This window comes from Larimichthys crocea, chromosome XXI (genome assembly GCF_000972845.2).
Source record: "Larimichthys crocea isolate SSNF chromosome XXI, L_crocea_2.0, whole genome shotgun sequence".
Classification (NCBI taxonomy): Eukaryota; Metazoa; Chordata; class Actinopteri; family Sciaenidae; genus Larimichthys; species Larimichthys crocea.
Genome location: NC_040031.1, coordinates 17479194 through 17504719, shown reverse-complemented (window position 1 = coordinate 17504719; position 25526 = coordinate 17479194). Strand labels below are relative to the sequence as shown.

The following is a 25526-nucleotide window of genomic DNA, read 5'->3' as shown; positions in this document are numbered from 1 at the left end:
GCTCAGCCAGTCCTGTCACACCTACAGTGTAGCATTTGACTCTACAACACTACTACCTGGTTAGTTTATTATCCCAAGAGGCACGTCTCTTGATTATTGTTTCAGAAGGCATTATCCGTTTTCCCCAAGGCAGATTTGTTATCAAACCCATAACCTGCATTTGTACTAAGGCTTTTCAACATCATGTGCAAATCCTGTGCATTCTGTGAGTCGACCTTCCTGTATCTGTGATTTCTTCTTTTTTCTTTTTTTTGCTGGCTGCATCACAACATTAGAGCCAAACTCATGTAAGACTTACATAATATTGAATGACATGAAAAATGCTTTCAGGTTACTCCAACGTCTGGCTCATAAATGTGGTGGATCATATGCTTTATTTCTGAATAAAGGAGATGACTAATCAAGTTAATTAAAATGCACAGCTCCTCTGTTTATTACTGGATGGGAATAAAAATTATTGCCTTTATGGTTGCCTTTAAAACCACTTCAGCAAGCAGAGGGCATTTTCTTCCATTCACAAACTCTCATCAATTAATATGTATATCAAACTTGAGACTATACAGATGTGTGTTATTTATATCAGATTATGAATAGGTGTATTTAAATATGTATTGTTATTATTTCCTGTTGAGATTAGGGATAGATATTTAAAACATTAAAGAATTATGATGAAAAATGTCTCTCTGGCCAATCTTCCTCCCTATAATGGCTAAAAATCTCTTGCATACGTTAGTGTAATGAGAGTGTGAGTGTGTGTACATGGGTGTGTGTTTGTAGTTCCACTGATCCTAAAGCAATTAACAGTGGCGACACCTTTGTGCTTACTCAGTCTCGAGGTGAGGTTTTCTTGGCGTTCACCTCACTTCACATTATTTGCTTTGCATAGACTGCCCATCTCGTGAAGAACAGCATGATAATACCTGGAATGAGATTTTATTTTTCCCTTTATCACATTTGGTGACAGGAAACCCTGTCGAACGTCAGGCTTCCACAGAGGAATATTTGTATCGACTAATAATACCAATACTTTAAAAAGAAAAGCATAATGTGTCTTCATTTATGATTTTTGGTGTGTAGTGATTGACGTGGTAAGAGTTTCGACAACATTTTCACTTGTTTCGTTCACTTTTCAAACTCTTACCACAACCCTTCTTTGACTGTGTTCCTGTGTTTAAGTCTAATCTAAATTTTTGTGAATACACACTGGCTATCTAAAAAAAATCTATGACAGGCCGTTTTTGTTTGTTTTTTTCTTGCCTGCCACTGGATAGTGTATATTCTGGTGTGAGTGTTTACTTTGCTACAGTACATAGTGCATAGCCTCAGGGAAGGGTAGGCTTTTAACCAGATGACAGAATGAAAATACAACAGCAAACACTGTGTCAGCCGTTAGTGGGAACATGCTTGACTATCACCCTGCCTTTCAAAGCATTACCAGCAGATTTCATGGACGGACTGAGTGGCAACGCTATGAAATTCAATCACTGAATCATAGTTGTGACGCCACCTCTACGCTTGTTACATTCCTGTGAGCCGTATGTGAAAGCGTCAAAAAGTCTGAAGGCAAACTGGAACTTCTTCAGTGTGCTTCGAATGCACTTGAATAAAGGGGCAGTGAGAGGAAAATAAAATTAAATGCACATGGACCACAGGAACAGAACAAAAAAAAAGAAAGAAGAAAAGACAAAGTGCAAAATCTGTGTAATGAAATATGTCTCTGTTGAAGAGTTCAATGTTCCTCAGTTTTCCCTCTTATAGGGTTTTGTCTTTCTCAGCAAGTGCACTCTTTTCATTTCAGTTCAAAACGAGTCACTCCACACAACATGGAGCCGGCCTCACACTATAGAGTCTTTAATCTCAGAGCCCAGTCTGACTCGTGGCCGCGGGCATGTGGGAGAAATCTCTACGTGGCTCTCTTTTAAGTTCAGTGGCCTCTTCTCTGACTCTGAGAAGCTCTTGCTGTTGTCGGGCGACGAGCACTCGTGCGGTGGAGTGCTGCAGATGTAGTTGTCGTTAAGGGTCTGGTAGCCCTTGTGATCTGACACTGATGCTGTGACTGCGTTGCCATTTAGTGGCAAGTTCTCAGCCGGTTTACCCACTATTCTGGGCTTCTTCTGCTGCATGTTGGGGCACTCTCCCTCCTTGAGCATGGACTTCATGTGGTTGCGGTTCCTGTAGACCACAAACAGAGAGAAGACCACAAGGGAAAACGCCAGCAGGGCACACACCACTATTAGCTCGTTCCAGTAAGTCTTAGTGTTGATCTGCGGCGAGCGGGTCTCTCCTGGCAGGATGATAAACTCCTCCTGGGAGATCTGGGGTGTACGTGAACGGCCTGTCAGGGTGGTGCTCTCCTGTCTGGCCTCGCCCCTCACGCAGTAGTTTGCTAACAGCTGTCTGAAGCCTTCCTCCACTGACCAGCACTCGTAGGTTTCCTGCCTGTCAGCTTGAGCAACCACTACTAGCCCCCCCTCTGGGCTGGGGTAATGGAAGTGACCTGCGCTCTCACTGAACTCCCACCTTCTTTCAGCCAAATTAGAGCGCAGCTTGCAAGGCAGTACTTTGAACGTGTTGGCTGGGATAATGATCACCTGGCATGAAGACATTCCTGCGGAAAGGCAAAGCAGGGACATAGATCGAGTCAGATATTGTATGAAATAAGCTGTACCGCCTTATCTAGTGCAGAATTCAGAATAATAATGGTTTGACACAAAGGAACGCATCATCAGCCTACAATCAAGGCTCAAACTGAAAGTGCTGCTTTGTAAATCTATGACAGTCCAGAGGAGAGGAGTTCACTTACGTGTAGGTGAAGGTCTAGCAAACCGTGGGCTTGGCGCTATCTTGTTGCAAATAGCTGACGTGTCTGCTTCATCTACATCTTGCTGCCAGGTGCTGAAACAAAGATGTATATCAGAAAGGGGGATTTTGAAATGCTTATATTTACATAGTATTGGAGTGCTTGTCTTAAGGCTTCATCTGTAGAGCTGTTTGTAGATTATTGTGCAGAGGAATGCATACTTGCTTGGTGGAGCCTGTCTCACATCCACACATTGCCCCCCGTTCCAGGCACAGTATGGATCCCTGGAGAGGATGCACTCCCCGCAGCTCTGATAATTAGTGCAGTTGGCTACTGGGACCTCCACCAGTTCAGAGAAAGAGGAAACATAAAGTTGACCCTGTGGAGGAGAGACAACAAAACAGGGGACAGGAAAGAAGTGCCCCAAATACAATGATCAGGTTACTAATATAATCCAGAATCTTCCATGTCTCACCCTGAACTAAACACAGCACACTTCATTTTTCTTAATACCAGTTTAATAGTAATTTCTTTGCCCAAATATATTTATATAAGTAAGTAAGTATCCAAGATGAGCCAGGATGCAGGAAGTGTCACAATTCCAGCTGTTAAAACCCTAGCTGTTTGCAGATCCCCTGAGAGAAAGTTGTATGTAATTAGCTCATTGAACATGAGGTCTGCTTTAGGCAGCGACTCTTCACGGCTCATGAAATCTCTAAACTGCCAATAAATGCATTTACTGAGCTTGTTATTAGTTTACACCATGAGAAACCTCTGTTAAAAAAAAAGAAAAAAAGAAATAACACGCTGGGCTTGTTTTTCTCCGCTCTACCTTTTCAGTGTCCAGCTCAATGTGTTGCACTGGTTGGGAATCACGGAAGAGCACCATCTCCTCAATGATGTGCATCTTGTTGTTGACGTTAATGGCTTTATGAAGTCTCCCATCATCTAGAAGACATAGCATAACTTGTAAATAGAGTAACGAAGGAGGAGTAACACAGGATGCTACAAAGCAGTTTATTAGTGAGATAGGAGTTCTTTACCTGTGCCGATGAAAAGCACATTATACGCCTTTTTTGCTGGTACGACTCGATGGACAGCGATCTGCGTGTAGCGGACATTGCGTTTCAGTAGGAGAGGCTGGCTGCGGATCACACTGTCCATCAGGAAGTGGTCTTTGACAAAATTCAACACCTTGTCCGGCATGTGAAGCGAGGAGGAGATGCCCTGTTCCCTGGCAGCATTTGTGATACACTGCGGAGGCAACACATCACACATTCACTCACGTTGGCGACATGAACTGCAGCTCTACACCTCCAATGTTTTGGTGATTCCGCTCTGATAAGCCTGCCTGTAAATGAATGCACCAGTAATTTCATAGGAATCAGAATCACGTCAACAGATATCTGTTTGAACGCTGATCGCCAGTCAAGATCAACCCAGGACTGCTGAGCGGACAAGAATGTAAATCAACATGCAGCTGATGTTTATGTGTCTACAGATTCTCCAGCAGAGGGCAGCAGGATGGTACTCACCACTCCAGGCCGAGGCTCTGGGACCGGATGGTTGTATGTGTACCACTGTTGAGTCTCTCGGTTGACCTCACGGTATCGCCCGTTGAATGCCTTTTCCACCTGGTCCATAGTGAAGGCACACACCGCAGAGCTTCCTGAAGCACCTTTATACCTAATAAGATAGAAACAATCATTTCAACAACACCAGTCGATCATTTATTTCATCCTGATCTTGTAGAACCTTTAAGAAAGCTGTCTGTCAGCTTACAGAGGGGATATTTCACACAGAAAACCTAAACAATTCTGTAAAGAGATTAAATGATTTTTCACTGTTTAATTAAATTAATTGAACTTTATTTTATGCCTTAAACAGTAAAATTTAAAGACAAACGGTCAAATAAATATCAGAATCAGCGCTAAAAAACCAAAGTGTGTGTAATTGTACACTGTCAATTGTATTGTAAAGGACAAGTCCACCAAAAATACTCAAACTATTAGAGGATCTTGGAGCTCAATCATTGCATTAGTAAAGTGAGGTGTTAGTCAATTAAATTTATTAGTTCACATAAATGAAAAATGATGTAAAACTGTGTGTGTATATATACTGTATACTTGGTCCTCACCACTGAGACGTAAAGACTCCATAAAACACAGTGTTCTTCCAGTCCTCGGGGCTGGGCGTCAGCACAAACATGTCTTGGATTATGTTGAAGGGGAAGCCATCATCAGGCAGAGAGCACAAGAGCTGAGCCTTCAGGAAGGTCGTCCATTTCTTCTGCAGGACTCTCTCACCTCCCATGTCACCCTGCAACACAAATATAGTAGGTTTGGACCTGTTTAACACGTGGCCAGTAGAGGGTGCAAGAATATAAGATTGACACGTGTCTAAGGCAGTGATTGTTGACAATCCTTTTGTTGATCTGACTTGTAAAAGGCATGAAATAATAATGTGCACTATGCAGCAGACCTGACATACCATTGCATACAGTACATACATTATAGGTTATGTTGTATTAAGAAAATAATTCTTAAAACCTTCTTCTTCATGGTTAAAAACAGAAAGTGAAAGTGCTGTGTTCAAAGGTGAAGCAGCTTGAGTTGATGTAATTGTAAAACGTTAACCTCAAATAGTAAAACCGTAACGAGATAAATCAAATGTGCGTGTAACATAGATGTACCCCGAGGCAGCAGACTTCTAGGTCATGAAAACAATATACATCATCACAACTGGCTTAGATTTGAAAAAAAAAACAAAAAACACACACTTGGGGGTTTGAGGAGGGCAAATGCTTTTAAATGAAAGGAAAAGGAAGGATTGCCCCGACAATCCTTCTTCACTGACACTACCGCTGTGATTTGCCGCCTTTGGCACTGGCCTTCAAAGTGATGTGTGGCACGGGACCTTCCTGACACGCAGACTAATTTGGCTACACAGATTACACAATAGGATATCAGTGCAAACTGGAGCGCATCTACATCTTCAAACCTCGACGTGAAAGTGATTTACAGTCTGTGATGAATGACTGTAACGCAGACTAAATTCCACAGGGAGTTACGGGCCTCGGGAAGGTGACTACATATGTTTTACCTGCGCAAACCACCATCTGTTTACATTCAGATCATGGCAACAATTATTCCAGTTTTCTCACAGGCATAGATCTAACATAATGACAACTGTACACAGTGTTTTAAAAAGGTACAGAGCGGAGAACCGAAAAGAAATACTCAGTAATCTACTCTACAGGAAAACCTTTAACATGAAGCTTCAATTGAGTCCACTTTAGTATTACATTAATCAGAGGAAATGGTAGTGCTGGATGGGAAGGGAAATGACACATGACCAATACTAAGCTTCTGAAGCAATTACTTACTCTAGCAACCCAGGCAGATAACGAGCAACATATAGCATAGTCTCTCATCCTCCTGACTGAACCTAGTTTTATAATTTAATGCCACTCTGTGCTTAAACTGACTTCTGAATAATTGAAGCAAATGCATCCTGTTCATTAATCCCTTGTAAAAGCATCCTTTATTCAAAAAGGCTGTTCAAAAAGCCATGAACATGTAGGCAGTAATGACTTCTTTCAGGGAAACTGAACAATCCTGCAAATGAGAAAATGCTTTGTTTTGTTTGTTTCAAGCCAAACATTGTTTATCATTCCATAGTTAGCCTGCGTACTAAACACCTGAATAAACAACAAGAGGTGGACTGCAGCCAACATAAGAAGACAAACAGGGGATAAGAGAGATAGGGATGGGATCGAATGTAAAGTAATTTATTTGAACACGGGTCACTATACAGTATTATTCAAAGGAAATGACACCATCTGTCCTCTGAGCATTTACCTCATTTTAAAGCTTTGTACTCCATTTTAATAATCAGTTTGACCTTCATTTGGGAAGCACACTTGCAAAAAAAAGTGTCACATTATTACTCATTTCCTTATGGTGCACCAGGGTACTTTATATTCAGCACATATTTTAAGCATATGTGAGAAAACCCATCATCAACATTCTGCATGAGTCAATGTTTATATAAGTCCGTTAAGTGGAATGATTTTTTTTCAATTGGATGTATGGAAAAACTGGGTGGATAATTGCATTAGGATGAAAAAAATATAACCCTGTGGGCAGTGTCTGTGATTCACAGATTCCTATGGTACCACCTCATGGTTTATATGCATCTGATGCATACACTGTAGGTGTTTTGCCTTTATATGACAGCAGGATGATTGTCAGACACACACCTGGAGGTTGTCTGAAAATAAAAATAGGAAACGCTTTGTTTAGATAGTCTGCCTATAGATAGTTGATAGAGTATCTGTTGAAACTATTGAAATGTTACAAAAACTTCTATCCAAATAAAGTGTTACCAAAAGATATACTGGCTCGCCATGTAGATTCCCCAAAAGTTGCAACAGTAATGAAAAAATACATACAATTTACATACGTTAAACAACAGCTCTAAGATGACATAATCTCTGAACTGTCAACTAGTATTGTTCATTGTCCTTGAACTGATTGAATGTGATCGTTTTCACACAGACAAGCTGCACTGCAATCTGCAGAACTGGCGTGTGATGTAAAAATATTAACAAAAATTGTGTGAGGTCTGCGTTTCACTGTAAAAGCTTCTTAACTTTTTCAGCAGGTGATAATCTGTTTCTGTGCACGGATCTTGTGCTGCAGTAATCCTAAAGACATTTTGAGTTGGCTACTGAGTCCCGTCTGAACACAAATATTTGGGGAAACGTGATAAGAATTGAGGGGAGGAGAGGGTCGAGAGAAAAAGAATCAAACAGAGCGAAACATGCATGAGGAATGTTTTTCTGTAACAAGAGAACCTGCGTCACTGCCCAGAAAGATTGTGCAGCTCATACTCATCATGCTGCTCATGCTGTCAGAGGACGACATATAGGTCCATATAGGAACATATACGCACATGTAATGCATTGCAATGGTCTGATAGATTCCTATAGTGATGGAAGGGGGTGTGAGGATGATGCTGCTCAAGGGGAAAAAGGCCCCGTTAGATGGACTATCTGCCTTCAACATCACTCACCTTACACACGCGAGCAATGCGTGACACAATGGTGTTGTCAAAGAAATCAAACTCCTTTCCTGCTTCACTGAAGAAGAAGTAAATCTTATCGTCATCGCCCACCGGGTTGCCCTTGGGCAGGCTCTCCTGTATGTAGGCAGAGCCAACAAAAGCTGGGTCTGAAAGAAAAACAACGTGAACAATACTGTCAACCTACAGTTTATGAAATTCTACCATCTAGGGAGAGACGTCCCTATTCCCTCTGACATCAACGCACTAAATGGAAAATTCAGTTGCATCAGGGACTTGCAGGTAAACACTTTGCATCTACATCATTTCTAATGGTGTTGAAGTTTTTAATTATACGCAGATATAATGAAAAGCGGCCAAAGACCCGTACCTTGCAGCCAGTTGAGTGAGTTTTCTGTTTTTAGAGCCGTTCCTTGGCTGAGACTCTTGTAAATGATGGGTTCATTTCCTTGGAAATTACTGACTGTACCAGCGTACAGCTCTCCATCTGCAATGCGATGAAGAAGACAAGCATGATGACAGTGTTTACCAGGGGGGAATGGGCTTCTGCGTCATACACAGTAATGAAATCCAGAGGTTATGCCCCAATTTGTCTCCACCTGTGTCTAGTTACTCTGCTGATTTCTACAGTGGTTTCTGCAAATCAGAAAAATGTAAACAAAAAAACAAACAAAAAAAGGCTTGACTTTATAAAACAGCTGATAATCATTCTGGGACCTACCAGCCATGATGGCAGTCGACTTGTACTCAGGGTTAAATGGGCAGCGGCTTCGTCCATCCTCTGTAACAATCTCACCGGTTTCACTCTTGACGAGGGAGAAGTCTGCAGTTTTCTGCGCACACACACACACATCAAATGTCTTATGCTTAATGTAACCTGCTCTGACATTCACCTCTGTCTGTCTGTCCCACAGTGAAAAGGTAGTCAGTCAGTCTGTCTTGGGTAAAGTTGGGTAAAGCACAGGTCATGTCTCTGTGTTTGTTATGGATTGTTCTAAAAGGCTTTAAAAGATGTGTAGGAAAAGATTGCAAACTGGGTCGATTCTTCATATAATCTGATTACATGCATTAAATATTTTGATCCATTTCCCTTTGGCGCAGGAGATAATAAAATAATGCACATAACAGTATATTGTATCCAGCTGGGCATGGGCCTCAGCCAGCCTGCTAAGTGAACTGAGAGGCAGGAAGAGTGCATCTGATTTTAGATGCTCTTCCCCTAGAATCTAATAAATAAACGTCAGATATGAAGTCCTGCATCGGGGTAATCAACATCTATCTCAAACAAACAGTGAATGGCACAGCTTTTTAGATCCTAACAAAACAAGGCATGCACAGGTAGCGCTGAGTTATATGCAGCAGGTGTGACGTGTTTCACATAAATACTTACTATGTAAGCACAGGTGGGGCTGAAGGCGTATGTCCCACACACGTAGAGATGAGTGCTGTTTATGCGTAGTAAAATCTTGATGTAGTTGAAGCAATCTGTCTGTATTAGACACAGAGAAAAGAATTTCATGAACATTTTTTTAAAGAATATAGGTGATTAGGCTGCATTTCTAAAGATAAATCAGGCTGATTGTGTTTGGATTTGACTTATTTTCACCAAACAACACACTCATCTTTCCAAAAATTACTTTGATTCCTGTCTCAATACATGGCAGCTTATTAGAAACAACACAAACAGCCTGCAGACTTCATCACAGTGCAGCAAAATGGTCAAACTAGTGTTGCAAATTGTATTATTAAATTACTCCACTTAGACTTTTGTGCCATTTATTTTTATATCAAGTAATTCTCAGGTTGTTTTTATTATCTAAAAAACACTGAGTCCCCTCGCTAATGTGTTCCCTCCTAACAAATGAGTAATCAAAACTTCACAAGGTTCTAAGCCTGTATGTTTACATTTACAAGTGGTAGTGGGGTAGGCTGATAAAAGAAAGAGTGTAATAGAAGAAAAGTTTGTTCGAGAGGAAGGGAAAAATCCATTGTTAGAATGGAAAGTTACACTTTGACAGGAAATTTCCAGGGTTCTGCCCTAGGTCCGTTTCCAAAGTGCCATGCCACAACAAGGCCGACCTGCAGTCGTGTAAATACAGTCTGAACCATGTGAGTTTAGTTACTTGAGCTTTTACACCAGCAGTTCACTTGCCTGCAGGTCTTTGCCTTTGAAACTGCACTCATCTCTCTTCTTCTCTGGAGTTTTCCACGTGATCTGCAGGAGAGAAACACTGTCAGACTCATACTGTAGGTATAAGACAGGGAGGTGGGTAATATTCTCATTGTACTTCTGGGATCATATCATATCTACAAACATATTCATAATGTACCTCTGGGATTTTATTCTAACTATGTTTATATTGATACAGCATACGATACTACGGTTTACAGATGCTTGGCTCTTACATTTCTCTGTAGCTTGACTGCACTGATATCAGTGAGGTTGAGAGAGAAGAGGATCTCCCTGGCTCCAAGGTACAGCATGTTGTCTTCTTTGCTGAGGTGCAGAGAGGTATAGTTGGAGACTCCGTCGACTGAGAAACTTCTGGTTGTCCTCTCCTTCACATCTGGACATGAACAGGCACAGACAGAGGGTGTAATTCATGAATTAATCTGACCATGATGAATATGATACTGCACATTCTGACTGATAAAAGCCATCACAAGCAATTGAAGACAGAAAATGCAAAAAAATGGCACTTGAATATGCAAATTAAAGCATTTTGAAGATGTTTTAAGTGGTCATAAAATCGCATGTACACCAGAGATATACTGCAGATATTCTGTTTTACACCCTTGCACAATGTGCCACTCCTAACAAGCCTCACTGAGCTCAACTTCACAGCCTGGAAACATTTTGTGTTTTAACACTACCGAAAGATATCAAAAGCAAAAACACATGCATAATACATCCTTAAATGACAGATCATCTACCTCTGCAGAAACCCTTTTTAAACCCCCCCTTTTTTTATTTTTTTTATGGCACTTCTGCCTTTATCTGACAGTACTGACAGGAAATGAGGACAGAGAGGTGGGTGACGTGCATCAAAAGTCCTGGTTGGATTTAAAATCAAGAGGATGTGCTAACCAGGATAGTCCAGTTGGATATAAATGCTTGAGAAAATTTCATTATTTCAATACTCAATCTAACCACTACATGAGATCTACAGCACAACAAAGAAACCAATAGGAAAAGAACAAGAAAGTATTTCCCATAGTTCTCCTACTCTAAGTGAATGATTCGCTTCAACCACACTGACACCCCCCTAAGTGAAGCCAAGGGTTAAATCATCAACTCTCCTAATCACTGCTTTAAAGGCCCATGTGTATCTCAGATTTGCAGCAGCCCGGAGGCTTTCGCTGTTGGCCCAGCTTGAACAATTTGCCTTAATTGCATGCCAGCATAAACAGAAGCAGGGAGCTGATGGAAACTTGACGTGACTGAAGCTCTGGTACAGGACCTTTGCCCTCGTAATGTGGCAAAGAACCAAACTGACTATTTATTTTATTAAGCGAGGTCCTCTAATATTGTTTTTCTCAATGATGTGATTTCATTTATGAAGAGGAATGTTCTTCTCTGTGATTTACTTTAATATCATTACTGCTCAAAGTAGGTATACAAAAACAACTGTGGTAGGGAGGGGGGCTGAACATTATGTTAAATTTAAAAAAATAAGCAAGGTACTCAACAGAATTAATATTTTCTTTGGACACTCCTCTTTTCCTTTTGACTCAGAAAAATACCTCCAAAAAAACAAACATATATACTGTATATCAATGATGAATTGGTTCAACTAATTAATAACCAAAAGGAGGCAAAGAACTCATTTTAAACCATGGAACTAGTCACATTTTACAAATGTATGGCACAAAACAGTAAATATTTTAATCAATTTATTGGCTCATAAAGATTTGCTCTGAACATAAATGAACTGGACCCACAGAGTTTAAATTTAAACTCTATAACAGGCTAACTTTGTGGCAACTTTGTGACTTTTTTCTTTCCAGTTTGTGAAGGTGGCAATGCCTGGTTATAATTCATGAAGAAATAAAATATAAATCAGCAAAAAGAAAGAACACATATCACCCTCTTTCTTCTTTTGCACGAACCCTCATAAAAATAAAAATAAAACAATAATAAAAAACTTCCACTTCCTGTCTCATGAGGAAATCTGCACTGCACTTTCACTTTCCAGACAGACAGGCGGATTCAGGATTAAAACCACAGATGCTGGTGGTAATAATTACAATTATGGCACTTCCCAGTATAAAACTAATCCAGTCCAGATATAGAGAAAGGTATCATTAAGTAGTACTGATAATAAGCACACTATGTGGTATGTACCATGTATTACGTGTGACCTGGTATAACCTCACCTCAGTGGGTAGATACAGGAGGTTTGAGACTTCCTGTCCCTCAGGAGAACAACATGTTAATAGCAGCCCATCGCCGAGGTAACGGAGGCCATATTGTAGTTAAATCTGTCCGTAAAACCACAAGAGGTTCTCCTCTACGTACTGTACATGGACCCATTGGGGCTGTTCTCTCTCCTTTTCACTATCATTACAGGATAAATGGAGTGCTGCGCCGTGCCGGTACGGTTCCCCCCTTTTTCCCTCCACACGGAGCCTTGGGCAAGTTTAACTGTGATTTACAGAGAGAGAGACATAAAGGCCAAAGTCTGAATGAAAACAAAAGCTTTGAAGGATTTTTACAGAGAAGAATGTCTTCACAATTATTCTCTGGAGTCAGATCACCACTGTCATACTTAATGACCACAGCTGACGAAGAAAAACAATACGGCCCCTAATTGAGTATCATTAAAGAGATCCAGGAGGGTTTGCGACCGCACAAAGCTTTCCATTTACGATTTCAGGAAAACATTAATCATCTTTCAGTAGAGACCTATTGGTTTACAATGATTTATTCCTCTGAGGGGTAAACAATTGTTCAATGGTATATTTTAACATTATGTTTAGCCCATGTTCTCTATTAATAAAAGCTATGCCTAAAGAATCGACTGGTCAGTCTTAAAATGACAAGTTCAATTTGCCTCAAGATGTTAAAAGCTGCTCTCATCGAGGTTTTTAGTGTCTTTGAGCTCATTGATTTAAATTTTATAGCCTGCAACTTCCATCTAAAAACAACCAGAATAGTTCCCTTTGGAGTTGGTGGAGACCAAAACGGAACTAAAAGCAGAGTGACTATTGTTAAACTGTCTCCGAGCCTTGTTTTGATGTTATGAAGGAAGAGGCTCTCATTCGATTGGCCGTGCTCATGTTGGACGCAACACAGTTCATTGGGGAAAGACACAGGTTATCTTGATGTAATTAATACAGCACTGGATGTTGACTTGAAATATACCAACCAAGAGATGCAGAGAGATAACAAAAAGAAAAGATGAAGCACAACCTCCCTAATGCTATCAGAGAACCATGAACCAAGTTGTAATGTGTATCCTAACAACAATACAGTATATGAATGCCCTGATTTTCAAACAACGTCACAAGCTAATGAGTGTACCCTACTTGAACTTGTCCTACCTTCCCCTCCGCACAGGCCACAGTCTCCTCCCAATAGTATCCCCTCTATTGTTGTCCGACTGTCTGAGGTTAATTCCCGAGGGGCCATTCCATGACAGTGCAGCCCCAAAAATTTTGTGGCGTACATCAGAAGGAGGGAAACAGACAGGGCGGTTCAGAGGAAGCACTTTGGAGTGGAAGAGCTGCTCGTATCTGCTGCAGCTACAGAGGCAGGGCGTGCCAGAAAGGGCAGCCAAATGACCGTCACGTCACTACTGAAGAGGCACAATGTACGGGAGTTCAACTTGACATTGCTATAGACATCTTGTCCATCTTTTCCTTGTAAGGGAACTTTTGAGAAAGTGAATACATGGTCACCACTCTAAAGCGAGTGACTGTATTTGTTAAATTTATAATATGTATTGAAAACATTGCGATCGGATGCCACAAGCCTTTTTACAGTGACTGTACAGAATGTGAGTTCTGCGTATGTAACTTAAAATACTACTACTAGATATAAAATACTACTTGAGTCATTTCCAGCACAATTTACCCTTTTGACAAATTAAAGGAAAGTGATTAGAGAACAGTAAAGCTCCAGAGACTTTGAGACTTTGTGCTATGCAAAAGCACACTGACGCTGTTGGTGGGCCAACATCTTTTTAAGACACTTACCGAGCGTTTTTTACTTTGATTCCTCACACATCTTTTCACTAACCCTTACTGGTATGTGTTCATGCAGATTTCCTGCATTTTCTCCTGGATTTTATTCTTCTCATAATTTAAATATTACAACTGAATTACTCAACAGGAGCCTGACTTTACGGGAACAATGGCCCTTTACAATTCACAGGTCTGACAGTCCACAGACCTCACTGTGTTCTTACTGGAACTACAGAAGAAAAAAGTCCCTATGAAACCTGAAGTCTGTCCTGAGGGTCTGGAATATAATTTCTGAAAAACACACTTTGCTTTGTTTGTATATTGTAATTTTTCAATTTTCTGAACACCACAAACTAAATTTAATTGACCTCCATTATCTGGGACAACTTCCTTCTTTCTTCTTTCATTTTTCACGTAATGTAACTTAAGACATAGACACAGTGAAGCCCTGTACACTTTGCTGTCTCTGCATTCCTGATGATGGGAACACAGGTCACATGTCAAGCAGGTATGTGAATAAAAACAGTACACAAACAGGCAGGGCTGGAGAACATTACACCTCACTGTATGTTACCAGACCTCTGATCCACACGGAGCAGCTTAGTCTGGTTCAGAGCATTTCTGTGACCCTTCATAGAAGAGCACGAACGGCACACTCAGCAGTTCAACCTCTGGCAGCTGTAAGCAATACAAGATCATTGCCATTATTATGTAATTAAAAGTAATTTCTGCAAATGACACTGCTAAATGGATTGAAATACTCGCCCAGACTGCCTTGCTAATCTATTTAGAGGGGAAATTAATTATACTGGGCTCAAAGGAATCCTTCTACATTTTTGTAGCTGATTTCCTGATGGTTCTGTGTCCAAAGAAAGTAGGAGGATAATTAAAAGCGTGGAACATCCCCTCTAGAACTGTGGAATAATTTGTCCTTTGGAGATCTAAGCGTGTCCTTTTGTAGGGCAACTATAACAGGCTGATTCAATCATTGCTTTGCCTTATGAGGGAGGCTGCATTTATCAGCTCTTACAGCTGTATCTTCAGGAGATCACACGATTGCACGCCTCATTTAAAGCACCCGTTCTTGTTTACTTTCTGTTGAACTACAAGAAAACACTGTCGCAAACAAATATACCGTATGAATGGAAAATTACTCTGCAACAAACTCTCTCATACGACGGCAGCAGAATCTGTTCATTTGTAAATTTCTCCTTGCAAACAAGGTAGACTGATAAACAAAGACTATTGCAACGTTAAAAAATAAGGAACACCTCCCGACCTTAGTGCCATGATGATGTCTAAGTAGCTTGTAATTCCATTAGTGCTGGTTTGCCAGTAGATGACCCGGAAAAAATGTCTGCCTCTCTTTATCGAGATCAAGAGCAAGCAATTGATTCATGATAGGTCATCTTCAAGGGACGTTAGACGCTCCACATCCAGTCGTCTGACTATAAACAAGACATACATGCTTATATCTAAAGGAATATTAGAAACAATGCTGTCTTACAGTAATATAAACTGATACATAAAGTGTATTTCTTAGTGAAATAAACCAATTTAATTGAATAACTGAAAAATATTTTGTCATAAAGTTGAAAACAATGTTTTCTTAGATATTGAAATTTGTGACATTTGGTCACAGGACAGCAACATTTTTTAGATATCCAACAGCAGTCATCATTTAGCCTTTGGCTTGAAGCGTGTGATTCCTCTTTAATTAAAAATAACTGTTTCTGTTCTCTGGCACCAGCACACACAGAAAAGTATCCTTACTCCCATTATACAGTGAGAAGGACAAGTAAAATATATCCCTGATGCCAGAGTGGCAATCTGTGATGCAATTTATCTAAATTGTTTGTTAAAAAAAGCAAGGACTGGCAACTGAGCTTCAACATTTGGATGAGCTTGTGAAAATAAAGACACAAAAGAGAAATTATACTTCAGAGAAGTTAGGAAGAATCTACAGGCACAGAAAAGAGACACACGGGACAAATCTCTGTCTTTGTCTTCATCTACCTGCTGTACCTGTTCAAGGACTTTGCTTTGGGAGAGAACAGATGAACCATCGTAAATTCAATTGCTTTGAGAAGAAGTGATTAAGACCCTCTGCTGAGAGTGAAGCAATGACCGCTGAGACAGGAAGCCGCAGTGCCAACAAGAGTCCCACTGGGTCAGTGTCAGCGAGACGCCAGGACTCCCACTATACTGTCGCATTGTCTGGTAACGTCGAGACAGAAAACAGGCCACACTGGTGCGCTGACTAAATTATCCCAAGTCATTTTAAACTAGCTATTAAGAGCTGCTGCTGAATGGGTAATTGTGTGGGAGAGAAGACCTGGGAAGCTGAAGGACAGAGACTGAAGCATCTGGAATGCATTAAGACAACAGGCCAAGAGGGTCAATTCACCAGGAGATTCATTAGACAAGCTGTGAGCCTGCTGTTTGCACTGGTAACGTGTGGGGCTGCGTCTTGTTAGCAGGATATTGTTTCCACTGCACCATGCTGATGTGGAGATTGGTGGCAATTTTGAACACAGCTTCAGGAAACAGAGACTGAGAGTCATATTGCAAATGCTGCAAATACTGTAAATGCCAAGGAAATTGTAAGGTGTAGAGATAAAGTATGTTCATTACGTATTCACACAGCAGGGATGAGCAATAACAGGCTTTGGTTGTACAGTTTATTAGGTGGGATTGAAACTAATTCATCTGCTAACATTTAACATAAACCACATTCATCCTAATCTATTAAACCTGTAGTTTGAGGAGCCTCAGCTTTTCCCATGAAAAAGGTTGACGGGGCAATCTGGTGGTCAGAGAGCAAACACAAGCTGACCTCAGATTAACCACAATAATGTAAACCAGCTGCTGCTTCATCAGGAACTCACCATGACCCCTTCCTCAAAACAGAGCTGGAGGATCAAGTACAAAGAGACTGTACACACAAGGTCATGACATGATTTTAACTGTACAGCAGCACTCTGACCTGACTTCATGCTGTGTGTTTACGGTAGGAGCAGCCAGAGACGCTGCAGGTTTAGGTGTCGTAGCACCTTGAAAATGAATGTGTGAAGCAATGACAGTGTTTTTACAGGGTGCTTACAGGGTCTGCTGAGTTTGATTTATATGACAGACTGGGTGTCATATATATCAGGATGGATGATCCATCTTTTCATGATGGATTGAAAACAATCACTAAGATGGACTTTTGTCGGTTACACATAAAGGTTCCACCTGTTCTAGTTAATGCTGTATGTTTACATTTAAATCACCTAATATTGCTCTGATACAGGTCGAATTTTGTTCATTTCAGTCCGATCTACACATCAGTCTAGTGCTAAAATGACTCAACTGATTAGTAAATCAACAGAAAATGTATGTTTGATCCATCGAGTCAAAATATGTCTCGAGAAAATGCTGATTACACAGATCTTCACAGAAGTGGGCAGTCACAGCTTTATCTGTTCAGCATTATAATTCAAATACTTTTTTATTTTATTTTATTAACAAGCAGGTTTACAGGGCTCTGACTAAATACTAACAAATATTTAATTATTATACTCATTAATAATAAATCTGAAGATTATTTTACATGTTTTGTTTTTTTTAAAGATATTTTTTGGCCTTTTTTTGAAGCTTTATTGGATAGATGCAGCTGAAGAGTGACAGGAATGTGGGGAGACAGATAGGGGAATAACATGCAGCAAAGGGCCACAGGTCGGATTTAAACCCTGGGCCACTGCGGCAAGGACTAAGCCGTCGTACATGGGATGGATGCTCTACTGACTGAGCGAACTAACACCCCATACTTTCCATGTTTTAATTGTTTAATCATTTGGTCTTCAAAATGTCACAAACGAGTAACTTTCCATAGCCTAAGTGACACTTCAAATTGCTTGCTTCAACCTGAAACACAAAGATATTTCAACTATATAACACAGAAAATCAGCAAATATTAAAGCTACTATTAATCGATAATAGAAAAATTGTTGCAAGATGTGTTAAATTTTACTTTGACTATTTTTGTCGTTAGACTGCATTAGTATTCAGTTAATCAAAACAAGTCCTAAACAAAATAATCCTCTTAACAGTTACTATAACTTGATACATTGGCGTAATGTCATGGACTCAAGTGTGTTTAAGTATTCATGTCATTAAGAACTGCTGTTCAGTAACGTGGCACCAAAGCAGTATTGAAAAGCTGTTATCTCACTTGACACTGCTGTCATTTTGAATTAGTCGTGAGTGGTTGATTTGACATGCATGGATACATGACAGCATTTAAATAATTAAATATGCATTACTCCCAGTGTGGCAGTGGGCCCCTAAATAAAATTAAAGCACAACTGTCCACATGAATGAAGTCCAATGGTGGGCTGAACAGATCAACAGGGAAAAGACAGGGAACATAACCGGCTTATAGGTGTGCCTTAAAATACTGTTTCAACACACTAAGCCATTCAGCATGGTCTGCATTAAAGTCTCGAACAAAGGCGGAGAGAAAAGCAGATGCAGACTCTACTCCCTGAACCCATGATCCGTCCTGATAGGCGCATAATGAGAACCAGACAAGTGTTCACACCATAACACATACAAATCCCCATTCATTATTCATGGAAGATTACCCTCTTCATTAAGGCAGAGGCAGAGACCAGGGGACAGAGAGGGCAAGGAGGAAAGAGAAGGGGAGGTCCATGAAAATGTTACAGGATGAGAAGCAGCCAAGCAGCTCTAGCCCCCCTACACTACCGAGGATATGGCATGTAAACCGTCAAGATAACTCGCATCCAGATAGGACAGAGAGAGGACCAGCAACCATGACGAGAGCAGGCAGTTTCTGCTGTATAAAGTTCAGGTCCCTGAGGCCTGCAGCTCTGCATTCGGCTTTGATACAGTAAACACAATGTGACAAAGCCCTTCTCAGGGAGGCTGGAAAATGTCAGTGTAGCAGAACCGACATTACCACAGCAAGACAAATTCTATCACCGGGCCCTGCTAGCCTTCAACGGCAGGATGAAGCTTCGTTTTTTTGCCTTTCATCACAATATAAAACCTAAAAAGTGATCTTCTGAACACTAACATCATCTGTCAGTGAGTTAATTGTTTTAAAAAGCAGTTGTAAAAGTCACTATAAGCCGCTTGACCATGTCAAAATAAGACAGAAGCGCCTGATGTATTCTTTCTTAGTCTTAGTATGGATTGTAGCTATCGCTGTCGCTAAAGCTGCATCATTTCCTGCTCACCCCTGACTCAGGATAAGTCTGGTTAGCTCCAATGATATGACAAGACTACACCCAAGATCAAAAATTCAACCTTCAGCCACGCTGCATCCAAACCACATGCATGAAATCTAGTCCTCCAGGCTTCTGACATGTGGGTTTTGCATGTTTTATAGTGCCGTTTAACATTGGCTGCACGCCCTAAAAGCAAATCTTTCCATCAAAACAGGGAGAAGTGCGAACGTGAAGCCTCTTTTCAGTCAGTGATTGATGGTGTGTGTTGTTGTGAAACGCTCCGCCAGGGCTGAACTGAGGGCTTTGTTGAAGCTGGCAGGTGAGAGAGATTACCTGTTGGTATAGAGGTCCTACATGAGGGAACGTACAGGCTCAGACAGGCACGATGGTTGACCTATTTGAAAAGTTGCCTCGCTCCAAATTAGCCCCATATTGGAAATGTTATCCTCTATAATAGATTACAGAGAGATCTGTCGACAAAATCTTCCCTGACATTAAGACCCTAATGACGCCACTAACTGCTGTTCAATTATTAAAAGCATGCATTGATCTCATAATCCATCATTTTGTTTAATTTTCCATGGGCACAATACATGTTTGAATCCAACTTGTCATCTCAAGTGCGTTGGCAGATCATCCAAATAATTACACAAGTGATGATAAAATCACTACTTGGCAGTAGTGGCCATGCCACTTTCTATGAGAGTGTAACAAATCATGCAGCACAAAAGGCTAATTTAACAATATCCCCCAACATATTTTAAGGATGAAACATGACAAGCACATTTGTTATGTTTCTAAGCTGGCTGGATGGTAGAACATTCTACAGGCAAACAAATAATAGGAGATTATATAAGAGCAGAAACTCTCAGTGCTTGCGAGACTATGTCAGACTGCCCTCGCTAAGTCGCAGCACAATAGGCCTGTTCATTTTGTAATTACGTCTGACCTGTAGGTACTCGAAAAAGAGCCACCCTGATGGAGCTGCCATTCACAGTGCGGATTTACATGGATTTTAAATCATTATGCAGAAGACAAGCACAATTTCAGCCATCCAAATCCTTTTAGCTCTTACAAAGGACACATATGAAGTGTATTGATTTTTTTTCAATGCACAGAGTTAATGAACAGGGACACCACGGGGGATTACATAACCAGTCCTGTAGGCAAGCAGAGAGAGTGTAAAATGCAGGTATACTCTGTTGACCGTCTGTGAGATATATACAGAGTATATATAATCTCATATTATATATCTATATATATAAATATACTATTCGGCTATATAGATAGATAGATAGATAGATAGATAGATAGATAGATAGATAGATAGATAGATAGATAGATAGATACCTCCGAACAGCTTGTGAGAGTTTGTAGAAGCCTTACTACGAAGAGCAAGAGCTTTTTTACTGTTTATTATCAGCATGCCAAGTGCTATAGTTTATACAAAAGGATCTCACAAAGCCCCAAACCGGAGCCCCAGGCACCCCCAAAGCTCACATCATCCTTTGAAAATACTATATGTAACTTTACCTGAAAGAAATATCCCAAACAGTAGTAGCGTGCTACTGTAAATGTCATGGTTTATTCTATAGAGACGTTGATTGAACTTACTGTAGGAGAAGGTGAGGCGTGGAGTGACATCGCTTTCCGTGACAGCTGTATGAAAGCACCCAACAAGCAGGACAGTGCAGGCTGGGAGACAGAGCCAAGCCATCCTCATTGTCCACATGCCTCCTCACGACCACCAGCCAACTTGCAGTATTTGCCTTTCAGGTTTTGGGGGAATTCATGAAGAGTGTCTTCTTTTTTTTTAAGCAGTGTTTATTTTCTCTCTCTCTTTTTCTCTCACAGCTCCAATCTCCTTGAATGAAAAGTCTATGAGCTGTAGTGAAGTCGGGCTCCTCTGGGCCTCAGAAGACGATGCTGGTTGAGAATGACGATCAGAACAAGACAGAAAGCCTCCACCGATCAGCCTCCATGCAAACACGTCACCGCAGGGTCTCAGATGAGATCTGAGAAGAGAAAGGAACAAGACTCAAATTAGGCATTTGCATAAGGGAGCTTGTGTGGGCTTCTTTATTGATCTAGAAGGAAAAGTGGATTAACTGATGACTGAATGATAGAAAAATTGATCGCCAATGACTTAATAATAGATTAATCGAGGAAAAATGCCAATCATTCTCTGGTTCTTGCTTCTTACTTGGGAAGATTTTCTGAACAGAAAATCATCTTTGAACCAGACAAATATTTCAGATGTGATTTGCCACTTCTTGATAAATGATGAAAATTATTGTTAATTGCAACTCTGGTTCCTTATAATAGGTACAGTTTCAGCACCATGCTGTAAGAGCAACAGCCAAAGCGCTAATACGAGCACTAGGTCAAACAAAATGTCTTTCCACGCCATTGAAAAACAAAAGCAACACAACAATCACACCACATTATATTTTAAATGTAAATGCAACACGACAACAGTCTATTTTCTCCATCTGCCAGGCTCAAACCGACCTTTTTCTACAGATCTGAGGTCGTGTTGTATTGCTTTCAGTTTCTGTTCAAAGTGTTGAGCAAGTGATATCACTGTGGTGATCATTAACAGAACACTACATGAATGAGCTTTGCTGCAGGATTTGTCTGACGCACAATGCTCCGGTCAGGTTAATTTGATAGTGTCAGCTGCTGACAACAACCTTATGCTCCAGCCGTGGCTGTAATCTCCACATCTGAACTATTTGTACCTGCCCTGTGCAGGAAATAAAAGAAGGGAGATACTTCTTGGAAATCTTTGTTTAAGCTCAAAGACAATAAAAAGGTGTGACACCCAGCTCGTATTACAGGAAATACAAGAGGTTTCTGTCCCGCAGTTTTCCTTGGTTGAACTTTGTGAGGTAAGGATGGTGTGTATACGTTATATAACCACTGATAGTGTGAAATGTTTTGATTCTCACAGGTCGCTGAAGGCTTTAGTGCTGCCTCCTCTCAGTTGAGGAATGATTTAAGTGTTGAAAGCCAAAAGAAATTGGTTTAATATTTGCATAGGCCTGCTGTAGTACCCTCCTCAAATGAATACAGTTCATTGGAATTTAACTTTAAAGGTTTTTTTTTGCTATTTAAGAGTTGACACTGGCTAACGTCTTTATCCACAAAAGCTACAACAATTCTTAAGAATACATCAGAACAAAGCCACAGGACAACTATTACACCAGTAATGGAGTTATGGGGCAATTCAGTGATGCTGATTAACTGAATGTAGTGAGACGTGAAAGGAAATTCAATACACACATCCCAGTTACAACTGCAAACGCTCCATTACAGCTGCCACGGGGAGCTCCTCATTAAATGCAACCAACGGGAGATTCGGTTTCATGTGAGGTATGGCAATCAATAGCAAAAGGTAGCGAGCGGAGCTATTCCTGTTTTCTATCAAGGGGCTTCTGACTTTTAGTCAATAAGGAGTCTGACACTTGCTGCAAACACAGACGTCTCCAAATTTGAGTTGCCTAAAAGATGACATTTGGAGGAGCAAGGAGGCCACGATAAAGGCCAAAGAACAAGACGCAACAAGGGTTATTTCTAGCAGTAGAGACACACACACACAAGACTTGAATATGAGAAATACAGGAACAGTCAATTTAGTCACCAAAAGAAGGAATAACACTTAATGAAGCAAAGGGCAAATCAAGTGTTTTATTCTAGGTTAAGTTGTTTGAAATATGCTGTTTTATTTACAGTTTTTCAATTAAAAAATGATGCAGACAGGAGAGATCTAAATCTATCACCTCCTTTAAAACTGGTGCACGGTCCAGATTTGCTAAAGCTACGAAAGGAAATATAATCAATGATGTCTGGACAGTGAAGTATTTCAGCAGTGGGACTCTTCATGATGACAAAAGCAGGCGAGGTTACGAGTGTCTCCTGCTTTTGAAACTCCAGGCTAGGCCACAGTCTGACTTTTTTTTTGCAGCCTACGTGATACCAGTGGACTATAACATGTAATAGACAAGGAGGTCAGCCGTGAGTATCATTAGTGCCCCTTGTGTGGAACAATTCAAAGTGAGAATGCCACTTGACCAAGAGACAGTGAAGCTAACATTAATTCTGGGTTTGTGTGACAGTTGGAAAAAGAGGCCCGCATGCATCAAGCTGAAACCGAATGAGGAACGTAGAGAGAGCTCGACTCAGCGTGAGTGAGAGAACAAGGGCCCCTCTGACAGCACAGAAATCTATATGCAACTCTGCACTTCACCGCTCTCTCCTGCATGATGCATAAACTGAATCATCCCTTTCACTCCCAACACAGACGTGATACTGTGCTCTGGCTATGGATGATACTCTCAACTCTCTCTGTCTATGATCTCCTCTTAAATCTTTCCAGAGCTCTCTATATCCACCTCCAGCAACATATCAGATCAGTTCACCTTAAGCACGGATTATAAAACATTCAGGGTCTAATCAAAGGTCATAGTTCTATATTAATAGTGGGAGGACACAATTAAGTCTCCATCAGCCAGATAAACTGCATACCTAACAGACAACACGTTATAATAAAACGGATCTTTGTAAGTCTAATAAAAGCATAAAAATGAGGCTTAAATGTTGCATGAGGTATGCAAGTATGCAATTTCATTAATAGGGAACTGATAAGGAGAATGAGATAATGCCGTACTAACATCTCTACCCAGAATAAAGAAATAAACAGATAAATAAAATGAAGCAAATAGCGAGCATCAGTATGTTTATTAGTAGTAAATCAAAACAGATATTTAACAGGGACTCACCACCGCTCACAAATCTTATATTCCTATAAGTGCTAGGTAATGACTGAAGGCGAACAAGAAGAATGTGTCAACATTTTTATCAACTCAGAGCTTCCTTCACCAGGATTATGATGTCTGGACAGGAAGAACAAGAAGTGGGGGTGACAAATTAGGATTCTGAAAAGTGAGGGGGACATCCCCGAGTGGAAATTTTGAATTATCTTGTGTTTCTGGGTGGGAAATAACTGGCCCACAGGGATGTCACTGTTTGACTGATGGTATACAGGCATTTGCTCAACAGCCCATCATCCATATAAGTAATAGCAATAGTTTTGACAGTCCATGAAGTAAAAATAATTAGCTGTGGAGGGGATGAGACCATTAAATGAAGCAGTAAGAAGCTCTGCTGGGAACAGGGAGAGTGACTTTCACACAACAGCAACAAAGAACTGATTCATTAACGCAATGTGATTGTAATTAGAATAAAACTCTGTCAACATGAAACTGAAGGCGTACACAATAAGTTCAGTGTGAAAACACTTTCCTAAAAAGTTATGAGCATGTCTTATGCTATAAAACCTTTTAGGCATTTAGTTTATACACTGTCAAATCAGTGTAAGTCAAAAAAAAGAGGAAATGAGGTTTATAAATATTTAACCAAACGGGGAAATTCCCAGGACTATTAACCAGTCATTTCCAGTATTACAGGTCCTGGTATACAACTACAGTATATTAACAAATGGCAAACAGTGTCCAATGAGAGCACTACTTATAAAGACTAGCATTATAAATAGCAGCACTGCGTATACTGTTGAAACAGGTGGCACCACCATTAGCATTTGCCATCTGAGTAGCATAGAAGAGGTCAAGGCTCTCTGGATTCCACACACAGCCTGTTGACTGGAAAAGTGTTGACTGAAAAATACGACCTCTTGGTATGCCTGTCATCTTAGAAAGCCACCTGTACACACACACACACACACACACACACACTGGCCACCTACGTCACAAACGTCTGACAGCCCAGGTCTCGTGCTCCCAGATGTGGCCTTCAACCTGTGATCAGCATTTCCCCCTCTAACACCCTTGACACCTTCACGCCACTGAAGGACTCTCAGATGTGTGAAGGAGCAGATGTGAGATATGGAGGACATCATCTGTCAGGAGAGGCTTTAATGGAGGAACACGGCTGCACATATGGACGGAGTGAGGCTGATTCACCGGGGCGAGCGTGAGTGGGAGTCCAGGTTTCTGCCACCTCTCAGGTTGTTTCGTAACCGATCTAAAGATACCTATCTATGAGTAAGCGATTACAGCACTTCCCTCACACAGATCGGGTCACAGTACCAGTAGGTATGCGTCACCTCTCAGGAAGTTCAAACTTTGCATAGTTGTAACGCAAGTGTGATAAGTATCACTAAAGCAAGAACACCCACTAGTTCTTAGTACCTTAGCACCTAG

General features: G+C 40.7%; 1 protein-coding gene across 6 annotated transcripts in view; it reads right to left on the bottom strand.

Annotated features, from left to right (window-relative positions):
- Positions 1 to 231: 231 nt before the first annotated feature.
- Positions 232 to 25526, bottom strand: part of sema4ba (sema domain, immunoglobulin domain (Ig), transmembrane domain (TM) and short cytoplasmic domain, (semaphorin) 4Ba) — a 70729-nt gene continuing 45434 nt past the window's right edge. For all 6 annotated transcript variants that reach the window (XM_027272642.1, XM_027272643.1, XM_027272644.1 and 3 more), the window contains 14 exons: positions 20920 to 21320; positions 10292 to 10452; positions 10038 to 10100; positions 9276 to 9374; positions 8607 to 8718; positions 8256 to 8372; positions 7877 to 8034; positions 4938 to 5119; positions 4336 to 4486; positions 3844 to 4054; positions 3633 to 3748; positions 3022 to 3179; positions 2804 to 2895; positions 232 to 2608 (listed from right to left, as the gene is read on the bottom strand). In XM_027272642.1, coding sequence (XP_027128443.1) covers positions 1836 to 2608; positions 2804 to 2895; positions 3022 to 3179; positions 3633 to 3748; positions 3844 to 4054; positions 4336 to 4486; positions 4938 to 5119; positions 7877 to 8034; positions 8256 to 8372; positions 8607 to 8718; positions 9276 to 9374; positions 10038 to 10100; positions 10292 to 10452; positions 20920 to 21037 — 2511 coding nt within the window. In that variant the 5' untranslated portion in view covers positions 21038 to 21320 and the 3' untranslated portion in view covers positions 232 to 1835. The remainder of the gene's footprint in view (positions 2609 to 2803; positions 2896 to 3021; positions 3180 to 3632; positions 3749 to 3843; positions 4055 to 4335; positions 4487 to 4937; positions 5120 to 7876; positions 8035 to 8255; positions 8373 to 8606; positions 8719 to 9275; positions 9375 to 10037; positions 10101 to 10291; positions 10453 to 20919; positions 21321 to 25526) is intronic.